Source organism: Bubalus kerabau, chromosome 13 (assembly GCF_029407905.1).
Source record: "Bubalus kerabau isolate K-KA32 ecotype Philippines breed swamp buffalo chromosome 13, PCC_UOA_SB_1v2, whole genome shotgun sequence".
Lineage (NCBI taxonomy): Eukaryota > Metazoa > Chordata > Mammalia > Artiodactyla > Bovidae > Bubalus > Bubalus kerabau.
The window spans coordinates 20,417,642-20,443,045 of record NC_073636.1 but is presented as its reverse complement, the minus strand read 5'-3'; the positions used below and the strand labels follow the sequence as shown (position 1 = coordinate 20,443,045).

The window sequence follows — 25,404 nt, the reverse complement described above, 5'->3', positions numbered from 1 at the left end:
AATGAACCAAACTGAAAGTAAAAGGCCTTTATTCACTTACTGCAATAATTAAGTAGGAGTCTAAACATGAAAGGGCACGAGCTCTACCGGTGTTCCCACCAGTCTTTCTTTCTCCCATGACATCTGGCAAGCATTTGATGTATTGATAATAGGAGAGGGGAATGTCTCATTCTGGGTACAGATATTTGCACCACATCACATCACCTGTACACCATGTATACTACAATTTATATACATATATCATCATATACTATAATTGGTACTATGTTTTTCATTTTATTGAGATATATTTGACATATATCATTGTGTAAGTTTAAGATATACAGCATAATTATTTGATTTACATATATTGTGGAAGGTACTATACTATTGTTTGAACACTCAGATGATTTTGAATATCTTGTGATTACAAATGATGCTATAATGACCAACCGTATGCACAAGTATTTTCATTGGTTGGTCTGTACATATATATTATCCAAAAGCATAAATAATCTATGAACATTAGAATCTACTATAAACATATTGATACCTGAGAATATTTATAAAACAAAGAGACAGCTTCAATAAATATCCATTAAAAATATTCTGTAAATTTTCATATCAGATCTATTGTTATGATACTTTACTTAGGACTTTATGCAAATGAGAGAAAATGTTTCTGAGTTTAAAATCTAGAATTTTTATAGTCGTAATTTTTCCTATTAAGAGACTTAAATTATCTCTTTATATAGCTCCTGATAAAGTGCCAGGTGGAAATCTTATACTTGAACATGAAGATTCAGAGTTAAAAAAACAAGCACAAGTAAAGAAACAAAGAACTTCCATAGGAGAAAGACTCAAGAGTAAGTATGATAATTAGCAATAACTTTATATAGTTTTAAGTTAAATATGTCAGAAGAGCTTTATTTGGTTCATAAATATGTGTTTGAACAAATATTTTGTAGAAATTTAAAACTTTGACATAAAATATGATAACCCTGATAAAATTATAGAACAAAAGCAAAGGTATTATATGTTTTGGTTGCAATTTCTTATCCTAGGATTATTACATGACCAAAGTCATGCTCCTATTATTCACCAACACCAATAATAGACCTCATAAAAAATATGTACTTTTTAGCCAGCTCTGGCAGATTATGGACTCAAAGCCCAGTGAATGACTTTGATGTGTGGTAGTGGCCATAGATTGCCATAGGCAAAGAGAGATGTAACTGAGGTTTCTAACTGAAACAGTGCTTGGAAATGAGAGGGCTCCATGAAAAGAGCACATAGGGCAGTCAGCTGAAGGGCTTCCAGCAGATCCTGCCCATCAAGGCCCCAAGCAAACAGTGGTCTTTGTGGGAACCTGATGGATGCTAGGTGATCCTGTGAGAGTGAGGCTGTGTCTGTGTAGTCCCACCAGTTACTCTAATGATTTTCATTTCAGAAGCAGAGAGGGTCAAAAGAATGACAGTCATTTTCTCTGAACTATGCCCCTTACAGATCATGCTCAGGAATTTTACTTCAGTTTTGAGTCCTTGTACCTTGTTATTAATGGCCTAACTGCATCCTACTTGTAAGCAAATAGAACATCCTGTTCTTTTGGGGTAGTGCCCTTGTCTGAGCCCACTAGGATAATTTCATTGAAAGAGTGGAAGGCTAGTGCTCCCTCCAGGAGCAGGACTTTTCCCAAGTCTTAACCTATGCATTGATTACAGATAGAGAATTTAGGGAGTCTCATGGGAAGATCTTGGTGGTGCGCTATAACCCATACTGCATACATCAGACTAATCCTATCATCCACGTGGAGAGTGATGCTGAGAAGGGCATCTGTGATGTCAGCTTCATTGTACCAAGATTCTTTATCTTGAATGATATCTTCTGCCGGGAGCCGGCGAGAGACATTCCACTCGTGACAAAGGTCATGAGGAAGGGGGCTCGGCATACGCAAAGGCGGGATCGAGCCTCGGGAGTGCCCCCGGATATTCTCGAGCATCTACCCCCCAAAAAACCAGAGTCTGCCTACTTTATTGCTTTGTGCTCTCACCTCTGACTTTACTGGGGGCTGTCCCCCACCACCATCTCGCTCTCTCTGTCAAAGAGTTAACTTATAGCTCCAATTAATAAAGTTTCTGGGCAATTAGGAGTGTTTAAATCCAAACCCCTCAGATGGCTCTCTAACTCGCCTGACAAGTTTACCCGGACACCTACAGCTATGCATACGATTGTTTACAGTCTCCCAGCCTCCAGAGGCACGGGAAGCTTAAGATATTCAAATAGCTTAGAGCCTCTCAGAGAATTAGAAACTGTCAGAATAAAACTAGTAAAAGATTTCATTGATGAGCCAATGTTTGTTGCCAAGTTTTCACATCCCCTGAATTGTATCCTTGAATGTGCATTAATTAATATAGTTGGTATGTAGAAAAAATAAGTAGTGGCCTGGTGTTAGTAACTTTAGACCCTTAAGGTAGTAAATTCTTTCCTTTGTAAACCCATTACACATCCACCCTATAGGAACGTAATCTTATCTTCGGAAGATGGCGCCAAACCTTAAAATAATTACTCTTAGAGAAAATAAGTCTTTGTTGATAAGTGCTTGTCAAGAGTCATAAAATGTTAATAGGCCTCTGGCCAGAAGATGATGTAAATCACCTAAACCATTTGTATACGATAAATCTGCAGGAAAGAAACCCTGGTTTTTGATAAGCATCAAAGACTGCTGATTTTGCATCCCCTATTATCCTCTATGTGTAACTTATGGTATAAAAGCCCCTGTTGAAAATAAAGCTATGGGCCTTGCTCACCAACGCTTGGTCTCCCCATGTCATTCTTCCCTTTAACTTCCAGCTGAGTGTCCATCTGGAGCGTGGATATCCTCTGCGACCGTTTATTTGCCTGGGCTTCTAAGACCCACTCGAGAAGGTGTCTAAGGTGGGGCACCTTCCACTATTCGAGAGGGCGCCTGCGGCCTCCGTGGTCAGAGCTAACCTGGTGTCACGGGTTATATTGATTTTCCGTGTAAACCAAGCCACTCAGCTTCTTTTCTCCACTGAATTTTCCTACTGAGCTATCCTCATTCTATTCCTCTTTATTATCTCTAATTAACATTTGAATAGGTCGCCTAGCCGTCTCTCCTTCGAATACCCTGGATCAGCCGGGGCTGGACCCCGGCAATCTTCTCTAAATTTCACAATGTCAGGTACCACTGGTGACAGAGACAGCTCTAATGCTTTTTGTTCAGTTCAATTCAGTCGCTCAATTGTGTCCGACTCTTTGCAACCCCATGAATCGCAGCACGCCAGGCCTCCTTGTCCATCACCAACTCCCGAAGTTTACCCAAACTCATGCCCATCGAGTCGATGATGCCATCCAGCCATCTCATCCTCTGTTGTCCCCTTCTCCTCCTGCCCCCAATCCCTCCCAGCATCAGAGTCTTTTCCAATGAGTCAACTCTAAGCATGAGGTGGCCAAAGTATTGGAGTTTCAGCTTCAGCATCAGTCCTTCCAATGAACGCCCAGGACTGATCTCCTTTAGGATGGACTGGTTGGATCTCCTTGCAGTCCAAGGGACTCTCAAGAGTCTTCTCCAACACCACAGTTCAAAAGCATCGATTCTTCGGCACTCAGCTTTCTCCACAGTCCAACTCTCACATCCATACATGACCACTGGAAAAACCATAGCCTTGACTAGACGGACCTTTGTTGGCAAAGTAATGTCTCTGCTTTCGAATATGCTAAGTTGGTCGTAACTTTCCTTCCAAGGAGCAAGCGTCTTTTAATTTCATGGCTGCAGTCACTATCTGCAGTGATTTTGGAGCCCCAAAAAATAAAGTCTGACACTGTTTCCCCATTTATTTGCCATGAAGTGATGGGACTGGATGCCATGATCTTCGTTTTCTGAATGTTGAGCTTTAAGTCAACTTTTTCACTCTCCTCTTTCACTTTCATCAGGAGGCTTTTTAGTTCCTCTTCACTTTCTGCCCTAAGGGTGGTTTCATCTGCATATCTGAGGTTATTGATATTTCTCCTGGCAATCTTGATTCCAGCTTGTGCTTCTTTCAGCCCAGTGTTTCTCATGATGTCCTCTGCATATAAGTTAAATAAGCAGGGTGACAATATACAGCCTTGACGTACTCCTTTTCCTATTTGGAACCAGTCTGTTGTTCCATGTCCAGTTCTAACTGTTGCTTCCTGATCTACATATAGGTTTCTCAAGAGGCAGGTCAAGTGGTCTGGTATTCCCATCTCTTTCAGAATTTTCCATAGTTTATTGTGATCCACACAGTCAAAGGCTTTGGCATAGTCAATAAAGCAGAAATAGATGTTTTCCTGGAACTCGCTTGCTTTTTCGATGATTCAGCGGATGTTGGCAATTTGATCTCTGGTTCCTCTGCCTTTTCTAAAACCAGCTTGAACATCTGGAAGTTCACGGTTCACGTATTACTGAAGCCTGGCTTGGAGAATTTTGAGCATTACTTTACTAGCATGTGAGATGAGTGTAATTGTGCAGTAGTTTGAGCATTCTTTGGCATCACCTTTCTTTGGGATTGGAATGAAAACTGACCTTTTCCAGTCCTGTGGCCACTGCTGAGTTTTCCAAATTTGCTGGCATATTGACTGCAGCACTTTCATAGCATCATCTTTTAGGATTTGAAATAGCTCCCACTGGAATTCCATCACCTCCACTAGCTTTGTTTGTAGTGATCCTTTCTAAGGCCCACTTGACTTCACATTCCAAGACGTCTGGCTCTAGGTGAGTGATCACACCATCATGATTACCTGGTCATGAAGATCTTTTTTGTATAGTTCTTCTGTGTATTCTTGCCACCTCTTCTTCATATCTTCTGCTTCTGTTATGTCCATACCATTTCTGTCCTTTATCGAGCCCATATTTGCTTGAAATGTTCCCTTGGTATCTCTAATTTTCTTGAAGAGATCTCTAGGCTTTTCCATTCTGTTGTTTTCCTCTATTTCTTTGCATTGATCGCTGAGGAAGACTTTCTTATCTCCCTTTAATGTACTCCATTAAAATACCCTAAACTCAGTAAATCTCACAGTGGGGACATGGTGGGGGTTGTGCTAGTTGATATAAAAAGTACATTTCTACCAATAACATATTCTTTAATAGAAACCACAATATTTGGGGTTTGTAGAGGCCCAAAGTGTATTTACTCATAGTTGTGTCTGGAAAAGAGTTATGGTAAAATAAAACTATACAGAATTATCTGTTTCCTCCTCATCCTTCTATAATGGCTATGGGAATCACAGAGATCTGTTCAGCAGTATTCAAAAGGCCCAAGAAATGCAATTTTTCCCCTCCTTACTTGGAACTTTGTAAGGGTATGTCCTCAGGTCCCCACTGGAGACGTAGAGACCTTGTCTAATGTCTAGTTATGTTTATTTATGAAGGCTTACAGGTCTGAGTAAAAGTAGGAAGCGTCTGTATTGATGGATCTTACAGGTGCTACTGTTACCAAGTTAAACAAAATTACCTCCTCCATCAATGAATCAAACCACCCAATACATGTAGTATTTTAACTTGGGTCCATACTCCATAGTTTTTATACACATGTACATATATTCATAGACACATACGTGTGCATGTGCACATAAATATGCATATGTTCATGCATACTTATATTCAAGAAATCATGAGGACTCTCAGACACCTTTAGTTTTAGTCTCTCAGGTCTGCTTGCCTTCCTTCATTTCGTGTGTGTTTTTTCCATGGTGTTAAACCTGACTCTTACATCAACAGATTTATATATTTGCTCCAATTCCGCAGTGCTTCCACCCCTGTTACAGAATTACTTAGCATGTACCACTACCAAAAAAAAAAGAGAAAAGGCTACTGAAAATATTTAGTGATCTGGTTTCTGTCTTTCCCCCATTCTCTTGCCCAAGATTGAGGGTATGTTTCAAACACTGTATTTATGACTAATTGGGATCATTGTTGGTTTTTTAACACTTCAGTAGGTTCATTTCCAGAGAAGGCAATGGCACCCCACTCCAGCACTCTTACCTGGAAAATCCCATGGATGGAGGAGCCTGGTGGGCTGCAGTCCCTGGGGTCACTAAGAGTCAGACGCAACTGAGTGACTTCACTTTCCCTTTTCACTTTCATGCATTGGAGAAGGAAATGGCAACCCACTCCAGTGGTCTTGCCTGGAGAATCCCAGGGACAGGGGAGCCTGGTGGGCTGCCGTCTATGGGGTCGCACAGAGTCGGACATGACTGAAGCGACTTAGCAGCAGCAGCAGTAGGTTCATTTCATTTGCTTTCAGTTTTCATTTCCTCTTCTTATCCTTGTTGGTTTAGTTCTATTTTTGAAATGTATGCAACATATTGACCTACTTACCAAAGGTGTACTTAAGAGCATCATTTCTTTCCAGTGCGTCTCTCTGCATTCCCCAGTCCTCGCTCTCTCTCCCTTTCTTCTTATGCTTATCTTTTCTGTGCTTCATCTTGTAAAGTTAATATCTATTTTTTCATTTTTCTGATTACTTCTTTCTGAACCAAAAGTTAGCATACTACATACCCTTTAAAAATTTTTTTTCCACTTAACATTATCTCCTAGAAATCCCTCCATGTAGTTTATAAAAATCTTTTTATTATTTTTATGTAAATATATAAAATAGTACCACATTATATACCACAGTTTATACTATACCATAATTAATTGTATATGCCTTGGTTTATTCAACCAATAAGGGGCTTCCCAGGTTGCGCTAGTGGTAAAGAACCTGCCTGCCAGTGCAGAAGACATAAGAGCTGCAGGTTCAATCCCTGGGTTGGGAAGATCCCCTGGAGGACATGGCAACCCCCTCCAGTATTCTTGCCTGGAGAATCCCCATGGACAAAGGAGCCTGGTGGGCTACAGTCCATAGGGTTGCAAAGAATCGGACACAACTGAAGTGACTTAGTACAGCATTTAACCAATATCCTATTCTTGAACATTAGCTGTTCAAGAAATAAAATATCTTGCAATTACAGATAACACTATAATGAATAACCTTGTGCATATGTATTTTTATTGTTTCATCTATTATTGTGTATTTATTTAGTGTATACATGCCCCCAAAGTAGAGACTAATATGAAATATATTTGATGCCTCAGAATATCTTTGAAATAATGAGACATTTTCAGTAGCATCCATTAAAACTTTTCTTATTTGCATTTAAGATTGTTATGACAATTTACTGATAACTTTAAAAATGAGAGAAAATTCTACTGTATACTTGCTGTAAATTTGAAATCTAGAGATTTCATGATGGATCTGTTTTTCCATTTACTGAACTAAATGCATCTCTATGTAGCTCGTATTGGAGTACCAGATGAAAATCTTACGGTTTTTGATCAATATCCAGTGTCAAAACTCCAAACTCAAGTAGAGAAACAAATAAATTACAGAAGGGAAAGGAGTCAGAGTAAGTATAATAATTATGGTAACTTTTAAATTATTTTAGTCTCATCAGAAAATCTTTTTTCTTTGGTCAATGAATATGTATTTGAGTGTATATTTTATAGAAGTAAAAATAAATGACCTAAACTGTGAATACCCACAGATAACTAGAGAACAAGATCCAAAGTGTTAATACCTTTGGATTGTAATTTCTTTGTCATAAGATTATTTCACAGCCATAAAGCATTCACTCAGTATCCACTAAGCTCAGTAACTGTCCAGTCATATCTTGAATTGTGTATACCTTTTAGCTGACTCTGGGAGATTACAGGTTCCAGGAAATTCTGCCCAGTGGGCACTTCTGACCAGTAGCAGCATCATTCTGCCTAGGCTCCAAATGACAAGCAGAAGTTTTTGAGATCTGTAACTAAAACAGCAAATAGAAATCAGAGAGGCTTAGGGGAATGGCAGCCTGGAGGCTTGATGGAGACCCCCACCAGGGTATTCTGTTAGTTGGGTCACACAAAGGTGAGATCTTCTTGGTGACCTCATAGGTAGGTGCCATCAAGTTCTCTGTTTGAAAAGTGCCAATACCAGAAAAGTACCTCTTTTTATTTGGGGAAGTTGAGAGGACCAGATATTGTTAGTCATTTCCTCTGGATAGGATGTTGTTGCTTTTTCTATATCGTGCCTAGGAATTTCACTTGGGTGATGGGTCTTGGTGCCTCATCTGTATTAATGGCTCATCACTTTGCCTCATGTGAGTCCACAGAATGACCAGTCATCATTGGGTAGTGCCCTTGTCTGGGACCACCAGGAAGACGTCTTCAACATAGTGGAAAGCTAGTGTTCCTTCCAGTAGCTTGAATTTTTCTAGGTCTCATCATATCTAAGACAGATAGTAGGGGAATTTAGGTAGACTTTTGGATGGACATTAGTGGTATATTGCAAACCATTACACATAAAATTAAACTGATCCTGATTATCCACATTGACAATGATGCTGAAAAGGGAGTTTGAGATGTCAGTTGTTGTATATCAAGTTTTTTATCTTGGGCGATAATCTCTGTGACAATGTCAAAGTCAGGTACTGCCAGTGCTCAGAGTTTTATTACAATGTTGAGCTGCCAATAGTCATTGAGACTCCATGCTCCTAAGGCCATGTGCACAGGTTAGTTGAGGCTATTGAGTGAGAATTAGTCTCACGAAGGACCTTGTTATTCTTGAACTCAGAAATGAAGGTGTTGCTTTTTGCTTTTTTATTCTAGGCAGTTGCTGCTGTTTTTGAGAAACAACAGCACTAGGGGCTGCTAGTCAGGGAGGTTTATGGTCTTCTATATGCCCACTAAAATGGTGCCAGCCAGAGCAGTTTTCTTCAGGGCTTATGGGCAAATGTGAGCAGGTGTTCACTTAGGCTAGCAGGCTGCAGACCGGCCCATCCCCCATCGGAGACAAGCAGGCAGTGGGAGTTTGCAGCCATAGCCATGAAGGGGAAATCACGGCCCCAGAGAGGCATCCTCTACCAAACTGTGAGCAGCCTTCATTGCTAACCAAGACTTCTTGGGATTCTGGACTGTTGACATCTGCTGGGAGGGTCACAGCCAGAGATCAGCTCCCCAGAAAAGACACACGGCACACCTGAGAAGATGCACCCATTGTACACCCAGAAAACTGAGCAGCTGTGATGGGAGAGGCAATAAGACGTACCCCCTACCTGGGGTGACTGTGCTCTCCAAGCACCTAGTCACCTGAGCTGCTTGGACCTGGGAAGGGCACAAAACACAGGCCCAACCAAGTCTGCGCCTTTGTGGAGTACCGGAGAACCTGAACCTGAGCGGCTTAGACCTGGAAAGTGCACGCAACCCAGGGCCTGCCTCAGACCGTTCCCAGCAGAGCAACCTGGAGCCTGAGTAGTGTAGACAATGAAAGCTCACACGCTGTGAGTGGGGGCAAACCCACTGCAGCTGAAACACTGTGAGCACTCCCCACACATGCCAGTAATATTTGTTTGCAGTGTTCTTCCCTCCCCACAGCATGACTGAACAAGTGAGCCTAAATAAGTGACCACCATTGCCCCCTGGTGTTAGGGTGGAAATTAGACACTGAAGAGACCAGCAAACAGAAGCTAAAATAAACAGAGGGAACCGCTTTGGAAGTGACAGGTGCAACAGATTAAAACCCTGTAGTAAGCACTGACTACATTGGAAAGGGCCTATAGATCCTGAGAAGTATAAGCCAGATCAAGGAACTGAAACTGAACTGACCCCACACTGTCCACAACAGCTCTGGAGAAATTCCTAGATATATTTTTACTTATATCATTTTTTAAATTTTTTAAACTTTTTTTTAAGTCCTCTATTACTCCTTTAATTTTCGCTTATATAACCTGCTTCAGTTCAGTTCAGTCGCTCAGTCGTGTCCGACTCGTTGCGACCCCATGAATCTCAGCACACCAGGCCTCCCTGTCCATCACCAACTCCAGGAATTCACTCAAACTCACGTCCATCGAGTCGGTGATGCCATCCAGCCATCTCATCCTCTGTCGTCCCCTTCTCCTCCTGCCCCCCAATCCCTCCCAGCATCAGAGTCTTTTCCAATGAGTCAACTCTTCATGTGAGGTGGCCAAAGTATTGGAGTTTCAGCTTCAGCATCAGTCCTTCCAAAGAACACCCAGGACTGATCTCCTTCAGAATGAACCAGTTGGATCTCCTTGCAGTCCAAGGGACTCTCAAGAGTCTTCTCAAACACCACAGTTCAGAAGCATCAATTCTTCAGCGCTCAACTTTCTTCACAGTCCAACTCTCACATCCATACATGACCACTGGAAAAACCATAGCCTTGACTAGACGGACCTTTGTTGGCAAAGTAATGTCTCTGCTTTTGAATATGCTATCTAGGTTGGTCATAACTTTCCTTCCAAGGAGTAAGCGTTTTTTAATTTCATGGCTGCAGTCACCATCTGCAGTGATTTTGGAGCCCCCCAAAATAAAGTCTGACACTGTTTCCACTGTTTCTCCGTCTATTTGCCATGAAGTGATGGGACCAGATGCCATGATCTTAGTTTTCTGAATGTTGAGCTTTAAGCCAACTTTCACTCTCCTCTTTCACTTTCATCAAGAGGCTTTTTAGTTCCTCTTCACTTTCTGCCCTAAGGCTGGTGTCATCTGCATATCTGAGGTTATTGATATTTTTCCCAGCAGTCTTGATTCCAGCTTGTGCTTCATCCAGCCCAGCATTTCTCATGATGTACTTTGTAAAAAAAAGACCCTATTTTTAAAGCAAACTTCATATATATATATTATAATGTTTGTGACTTTGTTTTGTTTTTTTAATATTGTATTTTTGAGAGTTTAACCTCTACTCTAGATTTTTAATCATTGCTTTTTAGTATTTGTTATCAATTTTGTACCTTTAAGAACCCAATCTTCAGTACCCGTTTTTACTTGGGAGTGTGATTACAGGCTTGATTGCTCTCTCCCCCTGTTGACTCTCCTTTCTCTCCACCAGGTCGCCTCTATTTCCTCCCTCCCCCTTCTCTTCTCTACCCAACTCTGTGAATCTCTTTGTGTGTTCTGGGCTGTGGAGAACACTTAGGGAACTGATTACAGGCTGGATCTGTCTCTCTCCGTTTGATTTCCCCTTTTCTTCTCCTGATCACCTCTGTCTCCTTCCTCCCTCTTCTCTTCTCTGTGTAACTCCATGAACATCTCTGAGGGGTCCAGACTGTGGAGAGAACATAGGGAATTGATTACTGGCTAGCTTGCTCTCTCCCCTTTTGATTTCCCCTCTTCTCCTACTGGAGAAGGCAATGGCACCCCACTCCAGTACTCTTGCCTGGAAATCCCATGGACGGAGGAGCCTGGTAGGCTGCAGTCCATGGGGTCGCTAAGAGTCAGACATGACGGAGTGACTTCACTTTCACTTTTCACTTTCATGCGTTGGAGAAGGAAATGGCAACCCACTCCAGTGTTCTTGCCTGGAGAATCCCAGGAATGGGGAGCCTGGTGGGCTGCCCTCTATGGGGTCGCACAGAGTCAGACATGACTGAAGCGACTTAGCAGCAGCAGCAGCAGCTTCTCCTCCTGGTCACCTCTATCTCCCTCCTCCCTCTTCTCTTCTCCATGTAACTCTGTGAACCTCTCCAGGTGGCCCTCACTGTGGAGAAACATCTCATCATTAACCTAGATGTTTTATCATTGGTGCTGAATAAATAGATAAAGAAGTCTTGAAGCTACTGTAAGAATAAGACTGAAAACCAGAGGCAGGAGGCTTAAATCCAAAATCTGAGAACACCAGAGAACTCCTGACTCCAGGGAACATTAATGGATAAGAGCTCATCCAAAAGCCTCCATACCTACACTGAAACCAAGTGCCACCCAAGAGCCAACAAGTTCCATAGCAAGACATACCACACAAATTCCCCAGCAACACAGGAACATTGCCCTGAGCTTCAATATACAGGCTGTCCAAAGTCACACCAAACCCAATGACATCTCAAAACTCACGACTGGACACTTCATTGCACTCCAGAGAGAAGAAATCCAGCTCCACCCATCAGAACACCGACACAAGTTTCCCTAACAAGGAAACCTTGACAAGCCACCCATCCAACCCCACCCAGCGAGCAACCTCCACAATAAATAAAAACCACAAACTGTCAGAAGACAGAAAGGCCACCCCAAACACAGCAATCTAAACAATATGAAAAGTCAGAGAAATACTCAGCAGGTAAAGGAACAGGATAAATGCCCACCAAACCAAACAAAAGAGGAAGAGATAGGGAATCTACCTGAAAAAGAATTCAGGTAAAGATAGTGAATCCAAAATCTTGAAAACAAAATGGAGTTACAGATAAATGGCCTGGAGACAAGGATTGTGAAGATGCAAGAAATGTTTAATAAGGACCTAGAAGAAGTAAAAAAGAGTCAATATATAATGAATAATGTAATAAATGGGATCAAAAACACTCTGGAGGGAACAAAAGTAGAATAACAAAGGCAGAGATAGGATAAGTGAGGTAGAAGATAGAATGGTAGAAATAAATGAAGCAGACAGGAAAACAGAAAAAAGAATTGAAATGAGGAAAATCTCAGAGACCTCTGGACAATGTTAAATGCCCCAACATTCAATTCATAGGAGTCTCAGAAGAAGAAAACAAAAAGGAAGACCATGAGAAAATACTTGAGGAGATAATAGTTGAAAACTTCCCTAACATGGGGAAGGAAATAATCACCCAAGTCCAAGAAATCCAGAGAGTCCCAAACAGGATAAACCCAAGGTGAAACACCCCAAGACACATATTAATCAAATTAACAAAGATCAAACACAAAGAACAAATATAAAAAGCAGCAAGGCAAAAACAACAAATAACACACAAGGGCATCCCCATAAGTTTAATAGCTGATCTTTCAATAGAAAGTCTTCAGACCAGAAGGGAATGGCAGGACATACTTAAAATGATGAAAGAGAAAAACCTACAACCCAGATTACTGTACCCATCAAGGATCTCATTCAAATATGAAGGAAAAATCAAAAGCTTTACAGGCAAGCAAAAGCTGAGACAATTCAGCACCACCAAACCAGCTCTCCAACAAATACTAAAGGATCTTCTCTAGACAGGAAACACAGAAAGGGTGTATCAACTCAAACGCAAAAGAACAAAGTAAATGGCAATGGGATCATCAGTTTAGTTCAGTTCAGTCACTCAGCTGTGTCCGACTCTTTGCGACCCCATGAATCCCAGCACACCAGGCCTCCCTGTCCATCACCAACTCCCGGAGTTTACCCAAACTCATGTCCATCGAGTCGGTGATGCCATCCAGCCATCTCATCCTCTGTTGTCCCCTTCTCCTCCTGCCCCCAATCCCTCCCAGCATCAGGGTCTTTTCCAATGAGTCAACTCTAAGCATGAGGTGGCCAAAGTATTGGAGTTTCAGCTTCAGCATCAGTCCTTCCAATGAACGCCCAGGACTGATCTCCTTTAGAATGGACTGGTTGGATCTCCTTACAGTCCAAGGGACTCTCAAGAGTGTTCTCCAACACCATAGTTCAAAAGCATCAATTCTTCGGCACTCAGCTTTCTTCACAGTCCAACTCTCACATCCATACATGACCACTGGAAAAACCATAACCTTGACTAGACGGACCTCTGTTGGCAAAGTAATATCTTTGCTTTTGAATATGCTATCTAGGTTGGTCATAACTTTCCTTCCAAGGAATAAGCATCTTTTAATTTCATGGCTGCAGTCACCATCTGCAGTGATTTTGGAACCCCTAAAATAAAGTCTGACACTGTTTCCACTGTTTCTCCGTCTGTTTGCCATGAAGTGATGGGACCAGATGCCATGATCTTAGTTTTCTGAATGTTGAGCTTTAAGCCAATTTTTTCACTCTCCTCTTTCACTTTCATCAAGAGGCTTTTTAGTTCATTTTCACTTTCTGCCCTAAGGCTGGTGTCATCTGCATATCTGAGGTTATTGATATTTCTCCTGGCAGTCTTGATTCCAGCTTGTGCTTCTTCTGGCCCAGCGTTTCTCATGATGTACTCTGCATATGAGTTAAATAGCAGGGTGACCATATATAGCCTTGACGTAATCCTTTTCCTATTTGGAACCAGTCTGTTATTCCATGTCCAGTTACTAATAATTACCTTAAATGTAAATGGATTGAATGCCCCAACCAAAAGACAAAGACTGGCTGAATGGATACAAAGAAAAAAGACCCCTGTATATGTTGTCTTTCTTTCCAAAAGAAAGCAAGAGTAACAATACTCATATCAAATAAAATAGACTTTAAAATAAAGGCTGTGAAAAGAGACAAGGAAAGACACTACATAATGATCAAGGGATCAATCCAAGAAAAAGATATAACAATATAAATATATATGCACCCAACATAGGAGCACCGCAATATGTAAGGCAAATGCTAACAAGTCTGAAAGGGAAATAACAATAACACAGTAATAGTGGGAGACTTTAATACCCCACTCACACTTCTGGATAGATCAGCTAAACATAAAATTAACAAGGAAACACAAACTTTAAATGACTATGGACCAGTTAGACCTAATTGATATCTATAGGATATTTCACCCCAAAACAATGAATTTCACCTTTTTCTCAAGCGCACATGAAACCTTCTCCAGGATAGATCACATCCTGAGCCATAAATCTAGCCTTGGTAAATTCAAGAAAATTGAAATCATTCCAAGCATCTTTATGATGATAATGCAGTAAGATTACATGTCAGTTACAGGAGAAAAACTATTAAAAATTCCAACATATGGAGGTTGAACAACACGCTGCTGAATAACCAAAAAATCACAGAAGAAATAAAAAAAGAAATCAAAATATGCATAGAAACGAATGAAAATGAAAACACAACAACCCCAAGCCTATGGAACACTGTAAAAGCAGTGCTAAGGGGAAGGTTCATAACAATACAGGCTTACCTCAAGAAACAAGAAAAAAGTCAACTAACAACCTAACTCTACACCTAAGGCAACTAGAAAAGGAAGAGAAATGAAGAACCCCAGGGTTAGCAGAAGGAAAGAAATCTTAAAAATTAGGGCAGAAATAAATGCAAAAGAAACAAAAGGGACCGTAGCAAAAATCAACAAAGCCAAAAGCTGGTTCTTTGAGAAAATAAATAAAATTGACAAATCATTAGCCAGACTCATCAAGAAACAAAAGGAGAAGAATCAAATCAACAAAATTAGAACTGAAAATGGAGAGATCACAGCAGACAACACAGAAATACAAAGGATCATAAGAGACTACTATCAGCAATTATATGCCAATAAAATGGACAACGTGGAAGAAATGGACAAATTCTTAGAAAAGTACAACTTTCCAAAATGAACCAGGAAGAAATAGAAAATCTTAACAGACCCATCACAAGCACAGAAACTGAAACTGTAAACAGAAATCTTCCAGCAAACAAAAGCCCAGGCCCAGACGGCTTCACAGCTGAATTCTACCAAAAATTTAGAGAAGAGCTAACATCTATCCTACTCAAACTCTTCCAGAAAATTGCAAAGGAAGGGAAACTTCCAAACTCATTCTATGAGGCCACCATCACCCTAATACCAAAACCTGACAAAGATGCCACACAAAAAAAAGAAAACTACAGGCCAATATCACTGATGTACAAAGATGCAAAAATCCTTAACAAAATTCTAGCAAACAGAATCTGACAACATATTAAAACGATCATACATCATAACCAAGTTGGAGAAGGCAATGGCACCCCACTCCAGTACTCTTGCCTGGAAAATCCCATGGATGGAGAAGCCTGGAAGGCTGCAGTCCATGGGGTCGCTGAGGGTCGGACATGACTGAGCGACTTCACTTTTCACTTTTCACTTTCATGCATTGGAGAAGGAGATGGCAACCCACTCCAGTGTTCTTGCCTGGAGAATCCCAGGGACGGGGCATCCTGGTGGGCTGCCGTCTATGGGGTCGCACAGAGTTGGACATGACTGAAGTGACTCAGCAGCAGCAGCATAACCAAGTGGGCTTTATCCCAAGGATACAAGGATTCTTCAATATCTGCAAATCAATCAATGTAATCCACCACTTTGACAAATTGAAAAATAAAAACCATATGATTATCTCAATGGATACAGACAAACCCTTTGACAAAATTCAACATCCATTTATGATAAATATTCTCCAAAAAGCAGGAATAGAAGGAACATACCTCAACATAATAAAAGCTATATATGACAAATCCACAGCAAACATTATCCTCAATGGTGAAATTTGAAAGCATTTCCCCTAAAGTAAGGAACAAGACAAGGGTGCCCACTCTCACCACTACTGTTCAACACAGTTTGGAAGCTTGGGTCACAGCAATCAGAGCAGAAAAAGAAATAAAAGGAATCCAGATTGGAAAAGAAGAAGTAAAACTCTCACTGTTTGCAGATGACATGATCCTCTACATAGAAAACCCTAGGAAACCAGAAACCCTAGAAACCAGAAAATTACTAGAGCTAATCAATGAATATAGTAAATTTGCAGGATATAAAATTAACACACAGAAATCCCTTGCATTCCTATACACTAACAATGAGAAAACAGAAATTAAGGAAACAATTCCATTCACCATTGCAATGTAAAGAATTAAATATTAGGAATATATCTACCTAAAGAAACAAAAGACGTATATATAGAAAACTATAAAACACTGATGAAAGAAATCAAAGAGGACACAAATAGATGGAGAAATATACCATGTTCATGGATTGGAAGAATCAAGATAGTGAATATGACTATACTACCCAAAGCAATCTATAGATTCAATGCAATCCCTATCAAGCCCAACAGTATTTTTCACAGCACTAGAACAAATAATTTCACAATTTGTATGGGGAAAAAAAAAAAAAAAACCTTAAATAGCCAAAGCAATCTTGAGAAAGAAAAATGGAACTGGAGGAATCAACCTGCCTAACTTCAGGCTATACAACAAAGCCACAGTCATCAAGACAGTATGGTAATGGCACAAAGACAAAAATATAGATCAATGGAACAAAATAGTCCAGAGATAAATCCACACACCTATGGACACCTTATCTTTGACAATGGAGGCAAGAGTATACAATGGAGAAAAGTCAATCTCTTTAACATGTGGTGCTGGGAAAACTGGTCAACCACCTGTAAAAGAATGAAACAAGAACACTTCTAACACTATACACAAAAACAAATTCAAAATGGATTAAAGATCTAAACATAAGACCAGATAGTATAAAACTCCTAGAGGAAAACGTAGGCAAAACACTCTATGACATAAATCACAGCAAGATCCTCTATGACCCACCTCCCAGAGTAATGGAAATAAAAGCAAAAATAAACAAATGGAGCCTAATTAAACTTAAAAGCCTTTGCACAACAAAGGAAACCATAAGCAAGGTGAAAAGACAGCCTTCAGAATGGGAGAAAATAATAGCAAATGAAGCAACTGACAAAGAATTAATCTCAAAAATATACAAGCAGCTCATGCAGCTCAATTCCAGAAAAATAAATAACCCAATCAAAAAATGGGCCAAAGAACTAAACAGGCATTTCTCCAAAGAAGACATACAGATGGCTAACAAACACATGAAAAGATGCTCAACATCACTCATTATCAGAGAAATGCAAATCAAAACCACAATGAGGTACCATTTCACGCCAGTCAGAATGGCTGCGATCCAAAAGTCTACAAGCAATAAATGCTGGAGAGGGTGTGGAGAAAAGGGAACCCTCTTACACTGTTGGTGGGAATGCAAACTAGTACAGCCACTATGGAGAACAGTGTGGGGATTCCTGAAAAAAACTGGAAATAGAACTGCCATATGACCCAACAATTCCACTACTGGGCATACACACTGAGGAAACCAGAATTGAAAGAGACACGTGTACCCCAATGTTCATTGTAGCTCTGTTTATAATAGCCAGGACATGGAAGCAACCTAGATGTCCATTGGCAGACAAATGGATAAGAAAGCTGTGGTACAGATACACAATGGAGTATTACTCAGCCATTAAAAAGAATACGTTTGAATCAGTCCTAATGAGGTGGATGAAACTGGAGCCTATTATACAGAGTGAAGTAAGCCAGAAAGGAAAGCACCACTACAGTATACTAACTGCATATATATGGAATTTAGAAGGATGGTAACGATAACCCTATATGAGAGACAGCAAAAGAGACACAGATGCATAGAACAGTCTTTTGGACTCTGTGGGAGAGGGCAAGGGTGGGAAGATTTGGGAGAATGGCATTGAAACATGTATATTATCATATGTGAAATGCATCACCAGTCCAGGTTCAATGCATAAGACAGGGTACTTGGAACTGTTTCACTGAGACGACCCAGAGGGATGGGATGGGGAGGGAGGTGGGAGGGTGGTTCAGGATGGGGACCACATGTACAGCCATGGCAGATTTATGTCAATGTATGGCAAAACCACTACATTATTGTAAAGTAATTAGCCTCCAATTAAAATAAATGTTTTTTTTAAGCCAATTTCCCCTCCAAAAAAAGAATAAATAAAATAAAATATACTTGCTGCTTAGGAAAATTTATATAATGAGATAGCTTCAACATCATCTAGTTTTATAACAGATCTAGCATTATAGTATTAGTCAATGACTTATGACTTCATAAAAATGAGAGAAAATTCTTCTGTACCCTTATTATAAATTTGAAATCTAAAGATGGCCCAATAGTTGTATTTTTCCAGGTAATAGACTAAATGCATCTTTTATGTAGGTTATTTTGGAGCATCAGGTCAAAATACTCTGCTTGTGAATGAAGATTTAGTTTCGAAACCCCAAAAGCAAGTGAAGAAACAGATAGCTTCTCGAGAGGAAAGACGCTATAGTAAGTATAATAATTAAAGGAAATGTTAAATGATTTTAAACTCATCAGAAGATTTTTTTTCCTTTGGTTCATGAATATGTATTTGAGCATATATTTTATAGAAGTCAAAATGAATGACCTAAGATAATTTGAGAACAATGGCAAAGTAATGATACCGTTTTGTTGGTATTTGCACAGTTAATAATTCAGTTCAGTTCAGTCACTCAGTTGTGTCCAACTCTTTGCGACCCCATGAATCACAGCACGCCAGGCCTCCCTGTCCATCACCAACTCCTGGAGTTCACCCAAACTCATGTCCATTGAGTCGGTGATGCCATCCAGCCATCTCATCCTCTGTCGTCCCCTTCTCCTCCTGCCCCCAATCCCTCCCAGCATCAGGGTCTTTTCCAATGAGTCAACTCTTCGCATGGGGTGGCCAAAATATTGGAGTTTCAGCTTCAGCATCAGTCCCACCAATGAACAGCCAGGACTGATCTCCTTTAGGTTGGACTGGTTGGATCTCCTTGCAGTCCAAGGGACTCTCAAGAGTCTTCTCCAACACCACAGTTCAAAAGCATCAATTCTTCAGCGCTCAGCTTTCTTCACAGTCCAACTCTCACATCCATACCACTGGAAAAACCATAGCCTTGATTAGACGGACCTTTGTTGGCAAAGTAATATCTCTGCTTTTCAATATGCTATCTAGGTTGGTCACTCAGTAACAAAACTGCTTTCACACACACTCATGACAATTATTCACATGATGTTTCTTAATTCAGCTCTATGCAAAGAAAATTTGATTATTTGGCATATCCAGAAGTTCCATTATACATGTATGTTTTTCTACCTAGCATATCCTTTTCAAAACCAGAAAAATTATATAACAGTTGAAAATCTACATCCTGAGAAGGAGGATTTGTTTTCAAGAAAGCAATCCCAAACTCAGAAACCTAGAGCTATCAAAAAGGAGAATCTTGATGGTAAGTAATTAAGCATAAATCTTATAAACTGTATGTAATTAATTTCAGAATGCTGTTTTTTGTTTATGAATATATCTTCAACCATTTGCTTATTTAGTAATTACTCTCATTGTGCCCAGCGCTGAATGTGCACACTCTGCGCTTAGTTGTTCAGTCGTGTCCGACTCTTGCGACCCTGTAGACTGCAGCCTGCCAGGCTCCTTTGTCCAAGGGATTCTCCAGGCAAGAATACGAGAATGGGTTACCATTTCCTTCTCCAGGGGATCTTCCCAACCCAGGGATTGAACCCAGGCCTTCTGTATTGCAGTCAGACTCTACTGACTGAGCTACCCAAGAAGCCCATTGTACTTTGTACTTTGCCAATGCCCATTGTACATTCTCATTGTACTTCAGATCTTTATTGATGATTTATCTCTTTCTTTTGTAATCCACTCCAGTGTTCTTGCCTGGAGAATCCCAGGGATGGGGGAGCCTGGTGGGCTGCCGTCTATGGGGTCGCACAGTCGGACACGACTGAAGTGACTTAGCAATTTGTAATCACTGAATTAAATGTGTTATATCTTACACTTTGTGGATTTCTCTATTCTTGTAGTTGTGATAGGCTTTGGTTTATATCTTGTGATATTCTATTATTTTTGTGCATATAAATTTTAAAGTGATATTATTCTTGGGGACAGAACATTTTATCCTAAGGGAGAGACTTCATTATTTTTATGGTTTTTATTTATTTTCCTTTAAAACTACCTTATCTGCTATCAGTGTAGCTCCACAAACTTTCTTTTGGTTGGTATTTGCATGATACATTTTTTTCTCTCCTGTTACTTTAAAGATACTTTCCTGTATCTTTGTGATTTTGCTGAATTTCTGGTAAGAAACTTATAGAATTCAGCCTGATCTTTTAATTACCTCTCACAATCATATATAATCTGATTATGATATATTTAAGTGTAATTCCACTATTTTTCCTATTTGATATATTTCTTTCAGTCTTTCACTATGTTCTTTATCATAATATGTGTTTTCCTTGGCCATATTTAATACCAAAAATTTTAAGCTTTATTCAAAACTACAAATGCTATAAAAAAAACTAAATAATAATTTTAAATGTAAGTATTTATAATAATGTTTATAGTAATAGTATTTCCAAATTAAATTTATTTGTTCAGTTCAGTTCAGTCGCTCAGTCATGTCCGACTCTTTGCGACTCCATGAACTGCAGCACACCAGGCCTTCCTGTCCATCACCAACTCCCGGAGTTTATCCAAACTCATGTCCATTGAGTCGGTGATACCATCCTACCATCTCGTCCTCTGTCGTCCCCTTCTCCTCCTGCCTTAAATCTTTCCCAGCATCAGGGTCTTTTCCAATGAGTCAGCTCTTTGCATCAGTCCTTCCTATGAACACTCAGGACTGATCTCCTTTGGGATGGACTGGTTGGATCTCCTTGCAGTCCAAGGGGCTCTCAAGAGTCTTCTCCAGCACCACAGTTCAAAAGCATCAATTGTTTGGTATGTAGCTTTCTTCACAGTCCAACTCTCACATCCATACATGACTACTGGAAAACCATAGCTTTGACTAGACAGACCTTTGTAAGCAAAGTAATGTCTCTGCTTTTTAATAAGCTGTCTAGGTTGGTCATAACTTTCCATCCAAGGAGTAAGCGTCTTTTAATTTCTTGGCTGCAGTCACCATTTGCAATGATTTTGGAGCCCAAAAACATAAAGTCTACCACTGTTTCCACTGTTTCCCTGTCCATTTGCCATGAAGTTATGGGACCGGATGCCATGATCTTCATTTTCTGAATGTTGAGCTTTAAGCCAACTTTTTCACTCTCCTCTCTCACTTTCATCAGGATGCTCTTTAGTTCTTCACTTTCTGCCATACGGGTGGTATCATCTGCATATCTGAGGTTATTGATATTTCCCCCAGCAATCTTGATTCCAGCTTGTACTTCATCCAGCCCAGTGTTTCTTATGATGTACTCAGCATATAAGTTAAATAAGCAGGGTGACAATATACAGACTTGACGTACTCCTTTTCCTATTTAGAACTAGTCTGTTGTTCCATGTCCAGTTCTAACTGTTGCTTTAAATATATTTGATGCGTCTGTGTATCTGGAAAGTAATGACTGCTTCATATACATGTGTGAAAAACATATTCACATGATATTTGCACTTCAAATAGACAATGATTTGTTTATATCATTTAAAGATAAAGTACAATATTGTAGGATAACTAACATAAATTGTAAATCTAGAGGTTCCACTGCAGATTTCTGATTCTCTATTTGTGTTTTTATGAGCCATTCTTCCTAAAGCCCAGAAAATTAATGAGGTATCAAATGAAAATCTTTTGCCTGACACTTGGAACTGCTAGAAGGAAAAGACTCAGTAGTAAATATTATTATGAATGTTATTAAATTATTTTGCGTTTTAATTGTTTTAAGCAGAATTATGTTCATGAATGTGTGAGCTTACAGTCAGCAAAGTCAAGGTTTTATTGTGTTATTTAAACTCCTATTTCTTGACTTCTTCAAATTTTGTTTCTTATATCCATTATGGAGCAATGTCTGTACTAAATTCTCCCACTATGATTGTGGATTTACCTATTTTTGTAGTATTGTCCTTTTTCCTTATACTGTCTGTGTTGTTAGGAGCATACAAATAAAATGTCTGATAGTCCTTATGGACTCAATGTTTTCTTTTTATAAACAGTACCATCTTAGTCTGTCTCCAGTAAGGTCTTTTGATTAAAATCTTAGTTTGTATGACGTTGATATAACTACTACAGATTTCTTTTGGTTCATATTTGCATATCTTTTTTCACCCTTTTATTTTCCAGTTTCTATATTCTTATAAACCAGTGACATCGCTTATAGATTATAGTTAAATTGCTTATAAATCCAGTGTGACTGTCATTGTCTAGCCCAACAACATGTAATCCACTTATAATTATTGTACTTACTAATATATTTAAATTTAAGTATTTCCTTTTTTGGGTGCTTTCTAATTTTTGCACCTGATTCAGGTTTCTATTTCTTTTCTTATTTTGGAATTATTACTTTTTAATCAGTTTAACTTTTAAACCCATTGTATATGTTGTTAAAAGTTTTAAAGTATTTTTAAATATGACTATCCTTAGTACAATAAAGTCTAATTACAACTTCTTGAGTGTTTGTATGCAGTAACAAGTCTTCCACATACTTTAAGGAAACCACTCTGATGATTTTATACTTAATTTCATAGTCCATTTTGAAAATGCGCTATCAGTTAGAGGATGGGGTGGGCAAGGGGAGGATGGTTTGATCATTTGTTTAAATTGTGTGTATTTACTTGTAAAATTGGATGGAAACTTTAAGTTCTTGGTATACATTAATAATCCAAAGATTTCACAGTCCAGCTGTTTTACTTTTTACTGGATTAAGAGCCTCTATACTTGTAGCTGAGAAAATGGATGAGATGTCAGATGAAATCTTACACCTAAAGAAAAAGTTTAAATCTTATAAAACTCGTCTCGAATTAAGACACTTGGAACTGCCAGAAAAGTGAGGCTTTGTAGTAAGAATATCATATACTGATTTTTAATTAATTTTCTCCAGTTCTTTAATATTTATTCAGTTGATCACAGGAATATATGCTATATATGTATCATATATACTTATATGCACACATAAACATAACATATACATGTTTGTGTATGTATGTTCTCCATTAGGTGAAGTTGATTAACTATGATGTTTTTGCCTTCTTAATTTCATTGAAGTTCTATGTTTATTTTATCATTTGTGAGAAAGGTATGTTAAATTCAACTACTGTGTATATTTTTCCATTACTCTTTGTTCTGTCAATTTCAATTGTATGTTTCTAAAGCTTTATTATATATAAAAATACAGATGCATGATCTATGTCATATATATAGGTGATATATTACATACAAGTATATATAATAAATATGCAGATTTTAATTTGTTATATGTTCTTAGTGAACTGAAATTCTGTCTTTATGATGGACATTTTGTAGTAATTTTTTGTACCTTTATTTTATCTGATGTTAGCCTAGTATCTTTATGTAACTATTCACATGGAATGATTTTTTATCCCTTTATTCTTAACCTTTTCATATTATGATTTAGTTGTATATAATTGCTAATTTTTGTTTGGTTTTTGGATTTTTTTTTTGTTTTTAAATATATTTATTTATTTAAACCTTCCCTAATTTTTTTCAGCAATGTTTTCTTTTTTTATTTTACATGTACACACTGCTGTATTTATTTATATTGGATCTTCATTGTTGCACTCGGGATTTTTCTAGTTGCAGGGAGCAGGAGCTACTCTCTCGTTGTGGTGCATAGGCTTCTCTTTGTGATAGCTTCTCGTTGCTGAGCACAGGCTCTAGGCACACAGGCCTCAGTAGTTGCAACTTGCTGGCTCTAGGGCATGCAGGCTTCAGTAGTTATGGTGCATGGGCTTAGTTGCTCCACTGTTTGTGGAATCTTCCCGGACCAAGGTTTGAACCAATGTCCCCTACATTGGCAGGCAGATTCTTATGCACTGTGCCACCAGGGAAATCCTAGTTATTTTTTAATCCAGTATAAATCTTCTAAATATTTAAATATACTATTTATCATTTGTTTTTTTTTTCCTCACCCATATCTGTTAAGAAAATATCACATTTAATCCTAAATTGTAAATACCTCATAAAACTCTTCTTTTGAAAAGTCTCTCTACATTTCACATCTCTCTACACTTCACATACTTACTCTATAATTCACTATCTCAATAATGTGGTATTTGACTTTATTGTTTCAAACTATGAGAAGAAATATTCCTGGATAATTGAAGTGTGTTTGAATTACAGAGGATTTTCAGTAAATCCAGTTCTCTACTTAATGGATTAAAAACATCTTTCCTATAGCTCAGAAAGCAAGAGATATATCATCTGAGGATGAAGTTGGATCAAAAAGCCAGTCTCAAACTGAGAAACTTAGAGCTGGCAAAATGGAAACCCTGAATAGTAAGTCTGATAAATTTCAATATTAATTTATTTTTAATTAAAGTAAAAAGCAAAAAATCCTCTGTCTTAGGTTTGTGAATGTTTTTTTTTGTTGTTTTGTTTTTTAAATTTTATTTTTAAACTTTACATAATTGTATTAGTTTTGCCAAATATCAAAATGAATCTGCCACAGGTATACATGTGTTCCCCATCCTGTACCCTCCTCCCCCCTCCCTCCCCATACCATCCCTCTGGGTCGTCCCAGTGCACCAGCCCCAAGCATCCAGTATCGTGCATTGAACCTGGACTGGCAACTTGTTTCATACATGATATTTTACATGTTTCAATGCCATTCTCCTAAATCTTCCCACCCTTGCCCTCTCCCACAGAGTCCATAAGACTGTTCTATACATCATTGTCTCTTTTGCTGTCTCATACACAGGGTTATTGTTACCATCTTTCTAAATTTCATATATATGCGTTAGTATACTGTATTGGTGTTTTTCTTTCTGGCTTACTTCACTCTGTATAATAGGCTCCAGTTTCATCCACCTCATTAGAACTGATTCAAACGTATTCTTTTTAATGGCTGAGTAATACTCCATTGTGTATCTGTACCACAGCTTTCTTATCCATTCATCTGCTGATGGACATCTAGGTTGCTTCTATGTCCTGGCTATTATAAACAGTGCTGCGATGAACA

General features: G+C 39.0%; 1 protein-coding gene across 1 annotated transcript in view; it reads left to right on the top strand.

The window, feature by feature from the left end:
* CCDC7 (coiled-coil domain containing 7) overlaps nt 1-25,404 on the top strand; it is a 262,345-nt gene that overhangs the window by 166,628 nt on the left and 70,313 nt on the right. Inside the window, exons 32-36 of the mRNA XM_055543752.1 lie at nt 735-845; nt 7,300-7,410; nt 18,640-18,750; nt 19,581-19,709; nt 24,624-24,722. Coding sequence (XP_055399727.1) covers nt 735-845; nt 7,300-7,410; nt 18,640-18,750; nt 19,581-19,709; nt 24,624-24,722 — 561 coding nt within the window. The remainder of the gene's footprint in view (nt 1-734; nt 846-7,299; nt 7,411-18,639; nt 18,751-19,580; nt 19,710-24,623; nt 24,723-25,404) is intronic.